The 16,267-nt window shown below is 40.5% G+C and overlaps 2 protein-coding genes across 4 annotated transcripts; one reads left to right on the forward strand and one right to left on the reverse strand.

Annotated features, from left to right (window-relative positions):
* The first annotated feature begins 726 nt into the window (after nucleotides 1-726).
* Nucleotides 727-8,240, forward strand: sft2d2a (SFT2 domain containing 2a). 3 transcript variants are annotated; one of them, XR_008828076.1, is made up of 9 exons: nucleotides 728-937; nucleotides 1,013-1,102; nucleotides 1,949-2,034; nucleotides 2,195-2,276; nucleotides 2,726-2,761; nucleotides 2,891-2,949; nucleotides 3,037-3,066; nucleotides 3,166-3,370; nucleotides 7,582-8,240. XR_008828076.1 is itself a non-coding variant. In XM_056378890.1 (8 exons), the coding sequence occupies exons 1-8, from the start codon at nucleotides 872-874 to the stop codon at nucleotides 3,203-3,205; spliced, it is 489 nt and encodes a 162-aa protein (XP_056234865.1). In that variant the 5' UTR covers nucleotides 728-871; the 3' UTR covers nucleotides 3,206-3,479. The 3 variants fall into 3 exon arrangements, 2 of the variants coding, with proteins under 2 accessions (XP_056234863.1, XP_056234865.1); XM_056378890.1 differs by lacking the exon at nucleotides 7,582-8,240 and having other exon boundaries at nucleotides 3,166-3,479; XM_056378888.1 differs by lacking the exons at nucleotides 1,013-1,102; nucleotides 7,582-8,240 and having other exon boundaries at nucleotides 727-937; nucleotides 3,166-3,479.
* Nucleotides 8,241-12,883: 4,643 nt separating this feature from the next.
* On the reverse strand, nucleotides 12,884-15,472 carry LOC130170482 (protein HEXIM1-like). The gene has a single exon (XM_056377768.1). The coding sequence runs from the start codon at nucleotides 14,941-14,943 to the stop codon at nucleotides 14,083-14,085; it is 861 nt and encodes a 286-aa protein (XP_056233743.1). The 5' UTR covers nucleotides 14,944-15,472; the 3' UTR covers nucleotides 12,884-14,082.
* Nucleotides 15,473-16,267: the final 795 nt, after the last annotated feature.

Below are 16,267 nucleotides of genomic sequence, written 5' to 3' on the forward strand. Positions count from 1 at the left end.
AGCAGGAGGTAGTCGTTTTATCCTGTGGCTGATGAACTGCCCCTCAGACTTACCCTTGTCAGGACAGCATACATACTATATCTACTGGCAGCAGGGTCAACAAAGATCTTCTATGTTGAAGAGGAGTAATCACTGAGTGTTTAACAGGGTGGCCCGTGTCTGATCCTACTGGGTTGGACACTGAAGCTGACTTTGCTGCAAATGTATTTTGTTATAACAAGCAGTCTGGTCGCTGCAAACTTGAAACAGTTGCATATTAGGGATGTAACTAATGATTGTCATGATTGATTATGAAGCTCCTGGTTATTTTTCTTGATTGATCAACTCACAAAAACATTATCATTATATCATTATCACTGCAACAGTCTAAAAACCAAATATATCAAGCTGATTATCAGATAAGACAAAGAAGAACAACAAATTAAACCAAAGAATATTTAGTATTGTGGCATAAAAATGACTGAATATCATAGTATCATATATATATATACATATATACACATTTCAACTAAATAGCTAAAACTGATCAACTGTAATATTAAAACTGAACTAGTTTCTATAGAAAGCTGTATTTCAATGTGCATAAGATTTTTTTTTTTTTACACTTTAATCTGGTTAAATATCCGTGTTCTGCTTTACGATTCTTTTAAATGGCTGGGGAAAAAAAGTGAGACCTCCTGCTGCTTCTCCGCCCAGGTGTGACTAGACGGATGTCATCCACCTGGCCAGGTAAGCAGTCAGACTCCCAGCTGCCATGTGACGTTGTTGTCCATCCGCGCACAGATTTGAGGAAACCGGCTACTTTTGTCTGTAGCTCCAGGAAACGATCACATCTGTCATCGATCCGGTCGAGTTTGATCGATCCTCAGCAATGGATAAATTAAAATCGGTTTTAAGTGGAGAAGAGTCGCGCAGAGATGACCGGACCGTCTTAGAGGTAAAACTGAACTCTGACTTCAGGCCACTTTGTTCAAACTGTGATCCCAGCTGAGAGCTGTCTCTGTCACCGCAGACCGTGAACGAGGCCTCCACTCTGGGCTGGGGCACACGTTTGAAGGGATTCATCGCCTGTTTTGTGGTGGGGGCCGCCTGCACCATTTTGGTAAGAATCTGTATTAGTTTCTGCGTTGATCTACAGCTGGTGTGATTGTGCTCCACACGAAGAGGAAGAAGAGGCAGGGAGAGGTGATGTGACCTTACAGGTTCTTCTTGCTCAGAGGAATGTGGAGGATGTGATGTTCATTCCTCTGGCAGCACTAACCTGTCCTGCAGCTGCAGCTCACAGTCAAACGTAGTACAGTTTTCCTTTTGTTTTTTTATAGATGAGACATGTTTTGTGTCCTTCTCTTAACACATTTACAGCAGTAGAGCACAGTTGTATTTTTCATTGTTTCAATAGTCAAACAACTTGTTTGTATGTGATGATAACAGCTTCTAATAACTGTTAATTACATTTTGTGGTGATTATTGACCTTATTTTTTTTAAAGTATAGGCATATATATAAATATATTTTCTATATTTATTTCTTTATTCAATGTATGTTTAAGGGTATGTATTTTCCAAAAATAGTCATATACTTGTGGCTTTATTATTATTTCTGCATTAATCAACTACCTGTGGACATACAGTGTGACCATTACTCCTAGAGATGAATGTGAAATCCCAGATGCTGCCCCTTGTGTAGAATCCACATTTTTCATTATTTCATAATTTTTTTTGGGAGGATCCAAATAGCATCCAAATACTTTTGGAATAAATATTTTATACTAACCATCCATTTCATGAAACAGACACACCAAAGATATGAAAAAACATGCTGGCTGTGAGACCTCGAGTGGAGGTGTCTCAAAAACTGAGGCCTTTTAGGAAATTTTTCTTCCTCTACTACACATAAAACATGCAGTTCATGTGGGTGAAGAATCAGCTATCTTCTTCTCTGTCCTGCAGGGAGTTTGTATGCTCTTCATCCCCAGGATCGGACTCATGCTCTTCATCGTCTTTTACACTTTTGGAAACATATGTGCTCTGTGCAGGTCAGTGTCCACAGCTGTAAAGCAGCTGGAATTGCGATGTGTTTTATTTGAAGATGAGCTCTTGATCATGTGAAGAGGAGTGAGCATCAGTGTGGACGGTACGTACTTGTTGAATATAAACATTTCTAAACATTTGTCAACCTATGACTGTGTTGAACAGCACCATGTTTCTGATGGGGCCACTGAAGCAGCTGAAGAGGATGTGTGACAAAACAAGAGCCCTGGCCACCACTATCATGATTGTAAGTGCTCATGTTTATTTTTTTCCTTCTACTCTCTTACACACTCCATTACTGCTTTTTACATCGAGAAGGCTTTTCCACTCTGTAAATATCAAACCTGGACAGATCCATTTACTGTTGTAAAGGAAAATGTGACGACATAGTGTTAGACTGAAAACTGAGAACTTTGTGTTTTTGTTTCCTATTTGTCCAGGAAATGTCCTCAAGCACAATCACACATAAAACTGAAACTTAAAAAAGTTATTGCAGTTAGAATTTAGACAATTCATGATTAAAAAAAAAATGGATTATGGATTATTTTTTAAAGATAAAAGATATAGAAATAAACAAATAAAGCAACTTTTATAATTCAGATTATCAAGATTGTGTAAATAAATGATGAAGACGGACAGCCATCAATCAGTGTAAGTCCAGGTTGTTGATTACATGTGTCTCATTCATTGCTCTAGACTTGCCTTGTGTTGACTCTCTGTGCAGCCTTCTGGGTGAGTGAGCAAGCACAACAGTTACCACTGTCTAACTTCAGTTAACAACTGATTTGATTGTACACAATGAAGTAAATGATACACTATTGTTTAAGTCCAGTCTTTCACAGCAATGTTTCTTTCTTACAGTGGAAGAACTTTGGACTTGCTTTGTTATTTTGCATCTTGCAAGTCTTGTCATTTTCCTGGTAGGTCCCAGTTTCTCTTGAATGTTCACTGATTGTTTCAGCCTGACGTCTCTGTCAGTGTGTGACACAGGTGTGTTTTGTATCCAGGTACAGCCTGTCGTACATCCCCTGCGCGAGGTTTGTTATTTTATTTATGTTTCTCCAAATCGGCTGCACCAGTGTTCAGAATCAAAATGTTATTCAAAGCCTGTCTGATTCATGTGAATTACTCTGCAGGGAGGCGATAATGAAGATGGTGGCGATCTGCTTGAAATGAGCCCAGTTTCTGTGCGAAAGGTTCAGGCTGGATGAAGCGAAGGGGGCAGGTCTCTCACTGAAGTCACTGAAACAGCCTTGATGTGGTTCTGCCTCAGAGAGTCCGGGACTCTTCTGTTTCTTTTTCTTTTATGCTTCATTAATTGAGCTGATTGAGTTTTGGAAGGTATTGATTACTCCAGTTTATACCAATTTTTAATGACTGTGGGCATATTACGTAACATGCTGAATGTAAATATTTGTAATAAATGAACACCAGTGGTTTTGTAAATGAACAGATGACAACCTCATTATTTCCATCACAGAGAGGAATAAATGTACACACAGTAAATATATTTGAGCTTCAGAAGTGTGAATTGAAATTTGCCAGTTTATGTTGTAAAAAATGTAGTGACCTGCATCATGTAGTGTAAGATTTAGACCCTGAAAGTTATTTTTGATCCTGAGGAACAATCCAGATGACTAACCATGAAAAACGACAATATCTGTCCTTTTGTTCACTCAACTGTGTTTTTTGTGTGTTTGTAGTCCATTTCTATAGACTTTGTATCATATTCTACAAGCTTTTTATTCCTCAGCTTCTACAGTCAGCCAGCCTTTCAGTAGGTTGTTCCCTTCATTTACTACAGTTTGATTAAATCTAAGGTGCAGTGCTGAGAGTTGGACAGATGAGGGCACCACATACCATTTAATTCAGCATGTTTGACCTCAGACTGTATGACAGAGTGGAACTGCAGCTGTACTCAATGTAACGTGCAGATGTATGTGTTTGTTCATATAAGGTTTTATTTGATATATATTTTTATTATAAGTAGGCCTACATGATAACCATATTACAAGAGCAAGTAAACTACAATATATTTAATGCTTCTTACAATGTGGCTTCAGCAAAGTTTCTGTGGTCATCATGACGTAATGAAGGGACACCTGAGAACTGCAATGGCAGCTGTTGCTAGAAGAAGGATGATTTGGTTTGTGGCCTATCTACCCTAACTACCCTATCAGCCCTATCTACCCCTCTAACTACCCTATCAGCCCTATCTACCTTATCTACCCTATCAGCCCTATCTATCCAATCTACCCTATCAGCCCTATCTATCCAATCTACCCTATCAGCCCTATCTACCCCCCTATCTATCCTATCCACCCCCCCCTATCTACTCTATCAGCCCTATCTACCCCCCTATCTATCCTATCTACCCCTCTATCTATCCTATCTACCCCTCTATCTATCCTATCTACCCCCCTATCTATCCTATCTACCCTGCCACCCCATCTATCTAAGTGGTGATTCGGCTGATCTGGCTGGCTAGGCGGGTGTTCCCATCGTCCTCCACCGGTCCCCAAGGCCCGAAGGCCGGCGGAGGAGGACGGGGTGCCCCCGGCGGACTTCCACCCATCCATATGCCGGTAGCTGCGCTCCCCAGCTACAAATAAATAACCAGTTTGAGGTCCTATATACAACCTCGGTTCAGCGAAATCCGTGTCGTCATCATGAGCAAATAATGACCAAAATTCCAAGGGCCATTCTGGTGACTTGTTACGTGACAATCGGTCCACCGACGGCTGTGTGTTTGAAGTGCTCATGGCCCCCACCGATGGCCGTGAGTCCACGAGACTCTCGGTTAAACAGCTTGTCGGTGAGGGACCCAGCACGTGCTGAGGTGACACCATATACTGTAAATAAAAATGTTCGTAGGCTGCGGGGCTGAGAAGGGAAGCCAATGCGGAAGTGACTTTACATGCAATACCACTGATGGCCACTAGGGGCGGGCTCCAAAACTCTGGCTCCAATACACCCATTCAATAAACGCTAACGTTTCTAATGAAATATTCAGTCAGTCAATATTAAAACTCATTACGGTGTCATTGGCTAAATTCACACCTCTCGCTCAGTGTTCCGGTTGTCCATCTGAAAATAATCATCTAATTAATGAGATATTAGGCCTTAAAATCAGTTATTTTGGGGGGCGTACCTGTTTGATTGACATGCCTAGTCTGCAATGATCGATAAGCAGACGCAGTAAGCCGGGAGGTCAGTCACCGGAGGAGAGCTTGGGATGTATGTGTATCGTTAGAGTCAATTGTGTTAAATTTTTTCAATTGTTTCCTCAACATTTGTCGGAAGAGGAGGAATTTTTCAACGACAGTTTTTCTGTCAGTTCTTTAGTTTTAATGAGTTTTCGGTTCACAGTAATTATGGCTCTTTCTTCGGCATTAACAGACTGTAGAGACGCTGATGTACAGTTTTATTGGTAAGTAAATGTTTATTTTCTGAACGTCCTATGTGGCACCCTGGACATTTCATGAGTTAAGATTGTTTCCAGAATTGTGTTTAGATTAGTTTATGTTATTAACTTGGCCCCCCACCATTATTTTTCTGATTATAATTATTTTTAATACTTGTGTAAATAGGAGAAAACTCACCTGATTTCAGTTGCAGTTTGCTTAGTTATACTACTTGTCACCAATAGGTGGCGGTAGCAGCCTTGTAATCTGAATGACTGACGCTGTAAACCTTCGTTAGAGGAAGTCCGCTCAGTCACATCAAAGACAGTCATAGCTACAGCAGCGGGATTGAAAATTCACAGACTGTCTTTCTGTTTGGTTGCAGGTGAGATAAGTACACAAGTAGTGCGATAAGTATTGATGTTAAGGGTATTCGCGTTTGTTTGTTACATTTATGTTTTATATGTGTATTAAGCGGTACAAGGAAAGGCAGCTAAAACTAGCTTCAACCGCGATGTTAGCATGGCGGCACGCTAGTTTTATGGCCGTATAGTAATGTTTGACTTGACCTTGTAATATTATTGGTATATAAGTTGATGTATAATGCTGGTTTCAGTCTGTACTAGCCATAAGCATCAGTTAACGAAGAAAACAGGCTTTATTTTAGTACATGATTGAACATTCACACTGTCTTTCTGTTTGGTTGTGTGGCACAAAGTGTTCCCAGAGACATTGAAAGTGTGTCAGAGACATTAGGACTTGATCAAAATATCTTGCCCCCCCCATTTAAGAAATTTCAGGAATTATTATTTTTTATATTATTAACAGCGAAGGACTTTAGAAAGCAGGCTGGAATCACTTTGTGATATTTTGATAATGGTTTTCGTTCATTTCCTGATGAAAATTTGTATTTACACGGTGGGAACGCCTGGTCAGCAGAGGGCGCTGTGTCTACACGGTCTCGGTAGCTGACGCTGCTCAGTAGCGGAGTGACGTCAGACAGTAGTAGGGAGATCGTCAGACACAGATGCTGAGGACTGATGTGTGTTTATTGTTGTTCCTACAGGTAAGCGGTTCAGAAATCATAACCTGAAAGGAATAGAGAAGTGATATTGTGTGTAAAAGCCTTGGACTGAACGTGACACATGACAAACAGGCTAACACTATTGGAGATCACAAACATTGCGGCTCTAGCTTGCGGCTATTCGGCTCGCGTGCATTGTGGCGCTTAAAACGGTGACAATAATAAATACTGTGGTTCAGCGAGAGTTCATTAGATAGGAATATTTGGGTTTAAAAAAGGTGTTCAGTACATGATTACATGTTTATACTTAGAATGTTGTTGACCTGTTTAAAGTGTAAAGTATTGTGAGTTACCTCAGCCGCTCAGTAGCGGAGTGACGTCAGACAGTAGTAGGGAGATCGTCAGACACAGATGCTGAGGACTGATGTGTGTTTATTGTTGTTCCTACAGAATAAACTTTAATGTGCTACACAAGAGGATCGCCGTTCTTTTAAGTGTAACAGTTGCAGCATTTCTGAGTAAAAATAAAATCCTCTTGCACCTGCATCACTAGTGTCTGCATTCAGTGTATAACACCTACAGTTTTAACGTGTATGATGCTCCCGAAAAGCTAGAGTGTTTTTTTCCTACGTGTTTTGACCGGAGAACGGGAGACAGTTAACATCCAAATATATATTAGACTTAATGTGAATTACGGATGTACTTTGCTAACCTAGCTAGCTAGCTAGCTGATAACTTCGTGTTTGTTATGCTAACCTTACCTGGTCCCAAACATGCAAACATTTGCAGGACAAGGAGAAATATAGTTTAACAATTAATTCAGCATCATTTTATTAGAAAAAAATCAGTCACTGATATGATTTTCCTACATGCAGCAAAACATTCAGGTTCATCTCATTAACGTATTTTCTGTCTCCTGATCTCGCTGGTATCGTATTGTATTGAGTACTATACACAATGTATAGAAGAACATTATCTTGTAGGGGTTTGTCATTTAATACTGTAAATTCATACACAACAGTCCTGAACTGAAGCAGACTGTCCTGACAGCTGATATATGTGTGTGATTAACTGTGAATTACCATGTCTGAACTTAAGTATTTGTCTTTTACTGTCATTCAAAGGTGTCCACACTGAAAACTGAATGACCACTGCCAACAGAAGGAGGAGCTCATGTATGGACAAAGGAGACTGCATGTACTTCCTTAGTTCTGAAACGGGCTGTGGTGGTGATGATGATGATGATGATGATGCCAAGAAAACCACTTCCAGTTCATCTTCCTCTTGTGAGAGGACAAACCAGCCATTTAGACATTTATTTAGTGTGTTATTCTCTGTCCTCAGTGTTCACAGGTTCAGTTTCTTGCCTTTTACTTCATTTCTACTGTTGTTGATAGATGATAGTAATAACAGTTTTAAGAACAGAAGCTATAAAGATTACACTGGAATTAAGTTGTGGATCAACTCTAGCACAGTCACCACCTTCACAGGTGACAGTATTTACCAGTTTAACATCAAAACGTTATTCAGTATCAAACAGCTAGAACTGACTGACCAGAAGTGCAACCTGGAGCAAAACCAGACTCTTCATAGATGTGATGCTGTTTCCTCATAGGTGTATGTATTAGCCTTACACACTGTTTAGTGTGAACTGAGAATTGACAGTTAAGATTTTGAAGCAGTTGTCAGTGTAGTACAGCTCATGTACATTAGTTTCATTCATAACTTAGTTATTGTCATTGAAAAGGTTTTTAATAAATAAACCTACTGTGATTAACTTGTACTGAGTATGTTTTTCCAAATCGACCAGATGTCTCATGATGAATCTAACAGGTCACTTTGGTGAATTAGTGTTTTCATTGTTATTAAAATTAGTAAGTACATAAGACACATTAGAAAAGCACAAACTCTAGTATCTATCTCTAGATCCTTTATTGTCAGTGTCCAAGGACAGCAACATTTAAACATTTCTATTATTTTTGTTGTTGGTTAAAGCCAACATAGAAATAGTCTCTTCATCAATTAAAAATTCAGGAAAAACTTCCATCAACGTATTGTGTGATTACAATACTGTGTGCGTTGCTACTGTTAAAAATCATACCAGACACGCTCCATAGTGGAGGTTCTACAGTCAGCCAGCCTTTCAGTAGGTTGTTCCCTTCATTTATTACAGTTTGATTAAATCTAAGGTGCAGTGCTGAGAGTTGGACAGATGAGGGCACCACATACCATTTAATTCAGCATGTTTGACCTCAGACTGTATGACAGAGTGGAACTGCAGCTGTACTCAATGTAACGTGCAGATGTATGTGTTTGTTCATATAAGGTTTTATTTGATATATATTTTTATTATAAGTAGGCCTACATGATAACCATATTACAAGAGCAAGTAAACTACAATATATTTAATGCTTCTTACAATGTGGCTTCAGCAAAGTCTGTGTCGTCATCATGACGTAATGATGGGACACCTGAGAACTGCAATGGCAGCTGTGGCTAGAAGAAGGATGATTTGGTTTGTGGCCTATCTACCCTAACTACCCTATCAGCCCTATCTACCCCTCTAACTACCCTATCAGCCCTATCTATCCTATCCACCCCCCCATCTACTCTATCAGCCCTATCTACCCCCCTATCTATCCTATCTACCCCTCTATCTATCCTATCTACCCCCCTATCTATCCTATCTACCCCTCTATCTATCCTATCTACCCCCCTATCTATCCTATCTACCCCTCTATCTATCCTATCTACTCCCCTATCTATCCTATCTACCCCCCTATCTATCCTATCTACCCCCCTATCTATCCTATCTACCCTGCCACCCCATCTATCTAAGTGGTGATTCGGCTGATCTGGCTGGCTAGGCGGGTGTTCCCATCGTCCTCCACCGGTCCCCAAGGCCCGAAGGCCGGCGGAGGAGGACGGGGTGCCCCCGGCGGACTTCCACCCATCCATATGCCGGTAGCTGCGCTCCCCAGCTACAAATAAATAACCAGTTTGAGGTCCTATATACAACCTCGGTTCAGCGAAATCCGTGACGTCATCATGAGCAAATAATGACCAAAATTCCAAGGGCCATTCTGGTGACTTGTTACGTGACAATCGGTCCACCGACGGCTGTGTGTTTGAAGTGCTCATGGCCCCCACCGATGGCCGTGAGTCCACGAGACTCTCGGTTAAACAGCATGTTGGTGGGGGACTCAGCACGCCAGCACGTGCTGCACCTCAGTATGAGGCACGTGCTGAGGTGACACCATATACTGTAAATAAAATGGACGTAGGCTGCGGGGCTGAGAAGGGAAGCCAATGCGGAAGTGACTTTACGTGCAATACCACTGATGGCCGATAGGGGCGGGCTCCAAAACACCCATTCAATAAACGCTAACGTCTCTAATAAAATATTCAGTCAATTAATAATAAAACTAATTTTGTGTCATTGGCTAAATTCACACCTCTCATTCAGTGTTCCGGTTGTCCATCTGAGAATAATCATCTAATTAATGAGATATTAGGCCTTAAAATCAGTTATTTTGGGGGGCGTACCTGTTTGATTGACATGCCTAGTCTGCAATGATCGATAAACTGACGCAGTAAGCCGGGAGGTCAGTCACCGGAGGATCAGTCACCGGAGGAGAGAGTCAGTCATCGTTAGAGTCAGTTGTGTTAAATTTTCTGTTGTTTCCTCAACATTTGTCGGAAGAGGAGGAATTTTTCACCGACAGTTTTTCTGTCAGTTCTTTAGTTTTAATGAGTTTTCGGTTCACAGTAATTATGGCTCTTTCTTCGGCATTAACAGACTGTAGAGACGCTGATGTACAGTTTTATTGGTAAGTAAATGTTTATTTTCTGAACGTCCTATGTGGCACCCTGGACATTTCATGAGTTAAGATTGTTTCCAGAATTGTGTTTAGATTAGTTTATGTTATTAACTTGGCCCCCCACCATTATTTTTCTGATTATAATTATTTTTAATACTTGTGTAAATAGGAGAAAACTCACCTGATTTCAGTTGCAGTTTGCTTAGTTATACTACTTGTCACCAATAGGTGGCGGTAGCAGCCTTGTAATCTGAATGACTGACGCTGTAAACCTTCGTTAGAGGAAGTCCGCTCAGTCACATCAAAGACAGTCATAGCTACAGCAGCGGGATTGAAAATTCACAGACTGTCTTTCTGTTTGGTTGCAGGTGAGATAAGTACACAAGTAGTGCGATAAGTATTGATGTTAAAGGTATTCGCGTTTGTTTGTTACATTTATGTTTTATATGTGTATTAAGCGGTACAAGGAAAGGCAGCTAAAACTAGCTTCAACCGCGATGTTAGCATGGCGGCACGCTAGTTTTATGGCCGTATAGTAATGTTTGACTTGACCTTGTAATATTATTGGTATATAAGTTGATGTATAATGCTGGTTTCAGTCTGTACTAGCCATAAGCATCAGTTAACGAAGAAAACAGGCTTTATTTTAGTATTAGTATTCATTCTTGTATTTACAATGTTTATTGGTTAAAGGAAGTCCGCTCAGTCTTATCAAAGACAGTCACAGTTACAGCAGCCTGATTGAACATTCACAGACTGTCTTTCTGTTTGGTTGCAGTTGCAGCATTTCTGAGTAAAAATAAAATCCTCTTGCACCTGCATCACTAGTGTCTGCATTCAGTGTATAACACCTACAGTTTTAACGTGTATGATGCTCCCGAAAAGCTAGAGTGTTTTTTTCCTACGTGTTTTGACCGGAGAACGGGAGACAGTTAACATCCAAATATATATTAGAGTTAATGTGAATTACGGATGTACTTTGCTAACCTAGCTAGCTAGCTAGCTGATAACTTCGTGTTTGTTATGCTAACCTTACCTGGTCCCAAACATGCAAACATTTGCAGGACAAGGAGAAATATAGTTTAACAATTAATTCAGCATCATTTTATTAGAAAAAAATCAGTCACTGATATGATTTTCCTACATGCAGCAAAACATTCAGGTTCATCTCATTAACGTATTTTCTGTCTCCTGATCTCGCTGGTATCGTATTGTATTGAGTACTATACACAATGTATAGAAGAACATTATCTTGTAGGGGTTTGTCATTTAATACTGTAAATTCATACACAACAGTCCTGAACTGAAGCAGACTGTCCTGACAGCTGATATGTGTGTGTGATTAACTGTGAATTACCATGTCTGAACTTAAGTATTTGTCTTTTACTGTCATTCAAAGGTGTCCACACTGAAAACTGAATGACCACTGCCAACAGAAGGAGGAGCTCATGTATGGACAAAGGAGACTGCATGTACTTCCTCAGTTCTGAAACGGGCTGTGGTGGTGGTGATGATGATGATGATGATGATTATACCAGAAAACTTCTTCCAGTTCATCTTGAGAGGACAGACCAGCTTTTTAGACATTTGTTATGTGCCAATCAGAACTTGCCGGCTTTTGTTCCTGGCTGCTCCAAAGCCTCAAATTATGTCATTTCCTCTATATGATGTCAGTTAAAAGTAACAGTACATTGTTTATAGACGAAACATGTTAGTGTGACGCGTTGGTAAGTCAAAATGAGTGACACACGAATCATTACATTTTTACAAAAAAGTATGTTTATAAATAAAAATAAAAAAAATCTCATGTAAATAGGGACACACATAATCCTGACAATAATAAAGGTTTGATAAAAATAAAAAAAAAATGTATTGGTGATATTTTAGATACAAATGTCAAGTTGTTTAATAAGGGCATGTCAAAATTGCCATGTACTAAGGAAAAATAGCTAAAAATAGTTTGTTAGTCTTTATGAATAATATTTTCTCATTTAACATCATGGTAACAGTACTTGACTTAATGGTTTTAAGATTTGGAAAAACACTTCTGCCTATTTTTGTGCCTTATGCATCTCATCAAATGTGGCCCTAAATGGCTCCAGTTTCATAGAATGACTCAGCTATCTTCTATCTGGGGATATAGTGGTATAGCTTTATTGCAGATCAACTTCTGTTAGGGCATGTACATGTGTGTATACATGTCTTGCTGTGGTTGTGGGGACAAATATGTGTTTGAAACCAATGTGAGGTTATTTTGGCCAGTTGTGACAGCTTCAAAAGGCTTTTTGAGGGACAGCTGCAGTGACTGAGGTCAGTGTCAGGATGAGTCTCTACGACCTCAAATGAAACTGAAAATAAACTCCTTTTTTACAGATTGAAACATGAGGAGTGAAGTACATGCACCAAGCAGCAGGAACATTCAAAAGTTCTCCAGAAATTTTCTAGTACTTTTAATGTTATCCTCTACTGGCACAATCTTCTGTAATTGTCATCAGTTCTGCTCTTTCTTGTTCAACTTTCCACGATACAAAAAATATGTTCAACTGAGTGCTGCACAGTCACCTGGATTTTAAAGTGTGTCTTGTCTTTATGCTTAACAGGCTGCACGGACTCCGTGACGGGATTGGTCGGAGCAGAGAGGAAGAGCCTCTGACTCCACGGCCGGCTTCTCCTATTGGTGCGGCAATGATCCTGCGAGTCATCACCACAGCTGCAGCCATTTAAGCATCAGAGGAAGAGTTTAAGAGCCCGTCCCGCACATCATTAGTGGCAGCTGATGTATGTGTTTGTTCATATAAGGTTTTATTTGATATATTTCTATTACAAGTAGGCCTACATGCTTCTTACGACGTGGCTTCAGCAAAGTCTTTGTCGTCAGTATGACGTGATGATGGGACACCTGAGAACTGCAATGGCAGATGTGGCTAGAAGAAGGATGATTTGGTTTGTGGCCTATCTACCCTAACTACCTTATCAGCCCTATCTACCCCTCTAACTACCCTATCAGCCCTATCTACCCCCCTATCTACTCTATCAGCTCTATCTACCCCCTATCTACTCTATCAGCCCTATCTATCCTATCTACCCTGCCACCCCATCTATCTAAGTGGTGATTCGGGCTGACCTGGCTGGCTAGGCGGGTGTTCCCTTTGTCCTCCACTGGTCCGGTAACTACATAGCTGTTTCATGTAGTATTCAATCTTATGAAAAATATTTAATGTAGGTAAACCTTGTAATATAGTTGTCATGTAGGCCTACAAATAATGCCACAACACATGTGAGCCAGATGGATCAACTGACAGAGAATAAGTTGTTAATCATCAGTCATTAAGCAACATGTTTCAGTAAGGCTAAAAGCTGGTACTTTCGCTAGCAGGTGGTGGAAGAAGCATTATGATCCTCTGAGTAAAAGAACCAATACAACAATGTAAAAATACTCCATTACAAAGTCCTGCATATGAAATCTTGCTTAAGTAAAGGTAAATGGTGTTTAAGTATTATAATAATAAAAGTGTTGGTTTGATGCCTCTTACTGTTATATCATTATTTGGGCCTGACATAATGATTATATATGACACACACATACACACGTGCTGAATCCCGAGTAGGCCTGTGAAGATATGACAAATTCAAATAAATAGTCTTATTACTGAATATTCACATTTCTGTTTTTTTTTATATATAATTTTAAATGCAGTAGTCCCATGTATTTTCTTTCATATGGTGTCCTCCAGCTGGTAACAACCTTGGGCCCTGTCGTCACTCAGCTGGTTCAGAAGGAGCTGTTTGGGGCCCTCAGTGTCTTCAGCTCTCCGAGCTGCACCAGGGAGCCATGGCGCACCTCAGCAGGTTGTTCTCCTCCTCCATCCGGGACATGCACCTCTGCAGCTCCAGGTACTCCCACACCAGCTCCTGCTTGGTCAGACTCTGCAGCCTCTCGACCTGGTACGTCTCTAGGTCTCGGGAATATTCTCTTTGGAGAAACTCCCTGCTTGCGTTCCTGGGCCTCCTAATGCTGTCGCCGCCTCTATAGTCCTCCGTGCAGCCACCGACCCCTGAGGGCCACCCGACACCGGTGCTGAGGTCGGGCTCCCCATGGTAATTGGTGTCTATCAGGTACTGTGTGGTGTTATAGGGGGCCATTGGGCGCCCTTTGGCGAACATCTCCTCTCTTACCCGAATGGCCCTGGCCGTCTCTCTCTCATCCTTGGCTTTCTTTTCCTCCCAGGACAGTTTGTGATAAGGCTTCCATTTACGCCTCTTCCTGGCTTTCTTGCGCCTGTGTTTCTTCTTGCACAGACGCACGTCTAAGCCAGTGTCAGAGTCCATGTACAAACTCAAAGTCTCTTGTGGTAGTTTGTATTCGCAGTTTTCCTCCTGTGAGATGTGACCACCCTCGTGCGCTGCATGAACATCGAGTGTCTGGTGAGGCTGAGCTGCAGTCGGGCATTTCGGGGGCTTGTTCCCTGCTGCTAAGGTAGGACACACCTCCACCTCCTGCCCACAGTTCTCCGCCCGGGGCTGCCGCCGGCCCACATCCCTCTCTTGGCTGCTGGCTGAGAGATTCTCCCTGCTCCCCCGTGATAGACCGCCTGAAGTGTCCAGGTGACGGGTCTGCTCTGTCATCCTGCCGATCCGCTCTGATTGCTCCTTTAGCACATTCATAGTTGATGCTCCTGCTCTGGAAACTGAGCGTGGAAGTCACTGAAGAGAATCTTAGTGTTTACATTTAAAAACCAACTAAAGCAAAAGTAAACTTCAGAACAGTAACACTCTGTTTCCATGACACTCCAGATTGTTGGCTGTTTCTTGTGTTGTTGGCTGTTTCTTCCTGTTTAATTTTACAACTTCCAAAGTCTTGATCAGCTGTTACAAAGCATTTCTCTGTGGGAGCTAATAAAGTTTTTTCTGATGATCAATAGCTAACAGGTGACCAAGTTGTTTTTGCAGTATCTGTACTTTACGTGAGTGTTATTATTATTGGAAACTTGTGACTTATTTAAAAGACAAATATTACGTTTAACTTTTGACATTATTAGATTACATTACATTACTTTGAAGCGGAGCTTTTAGTCAGTGGAATGAATTTTATTTTATTTTGAAAAGTGGATAGACCGTACACTGTGTTCATGGAGGAAAACTAATCACAGCCAACGCCTACACTGTCAGTCATGTTGTGCTGCTTAATGTTGAATGAAACAATATCTGTCCTTTTGTTCACTCAACTGTGTTTTTTGTGTGTGTGTGTTTTAGTCCATTTCTATTGACTTCGTATCATATTCTTCAAGCTTTTTATTCCACAGGTTCTACAGTCAGTCAGAAGTAGGTTGTTCCCTTCATTTATTAGTTTGTTTAAATCTAAGGTGCAGTGCTGACAGTTGGACAGATGAGGGCACCACATACTATTTAATCCAGCATGTTTGACCACAGACTGTGACAGAGTGGAGCTGCAGCTGTACTCAATATAACTGTGTTTATGTATAAGATTTTTTTATATGGTTTTATTATAAGTAGGCCTACATGATAACCATATTACAAGAGCTGGTAAACTACAACATATTTAGTGCTTTTTACGATGTGGTGAAAGAGGAGAGACTTATTACAAGATTAGGGACAGGCCATACTGGGCTTTACAGTTCTTGTAAACAGTGGAACTTGTTTTATTATATTGTCAGAAGTGTTTCAGAGAGAGAAGTGTTTGTATTAAGAATGCAATAAGAAAGATTGGAGAACAAAATATCAGTAATATTATTAAAAATAGAAAATCTTCAGGTCATAATTGTTGGAGACCCCTTCTACAGTATTTAAGATTTAAGATCAACAAAATATGAGTATCAAGCAATTTTATTTTCACTTGATTCCCTTAATTTTTTAAATTTGGACTTTTTTTTATTTATTGCCTTGGTTGTTTTTTCTCAGTGATCCTTTTTTTTTTAAGTTCACAATCTTTATTACAGTCAAAGGCACAAATCCCATTCAGGATTAATGC

Source organism: Seriola aureovittata, chromosome 6 (assembly GCF_021018895.1).
Source record: "Seriola aureovittata isolate HTS-2021-v1 ecotype China chromosome 6, ASM2101889v1, whole genome shotgun sequence".
Classification (NCBI taxonomy): domain Eukaryota; kingdom Metazoa; phylum Chordata; class Actinopteri; order Carangiformes; family Carangidae; genus Seriola; species Seriola aureovittata.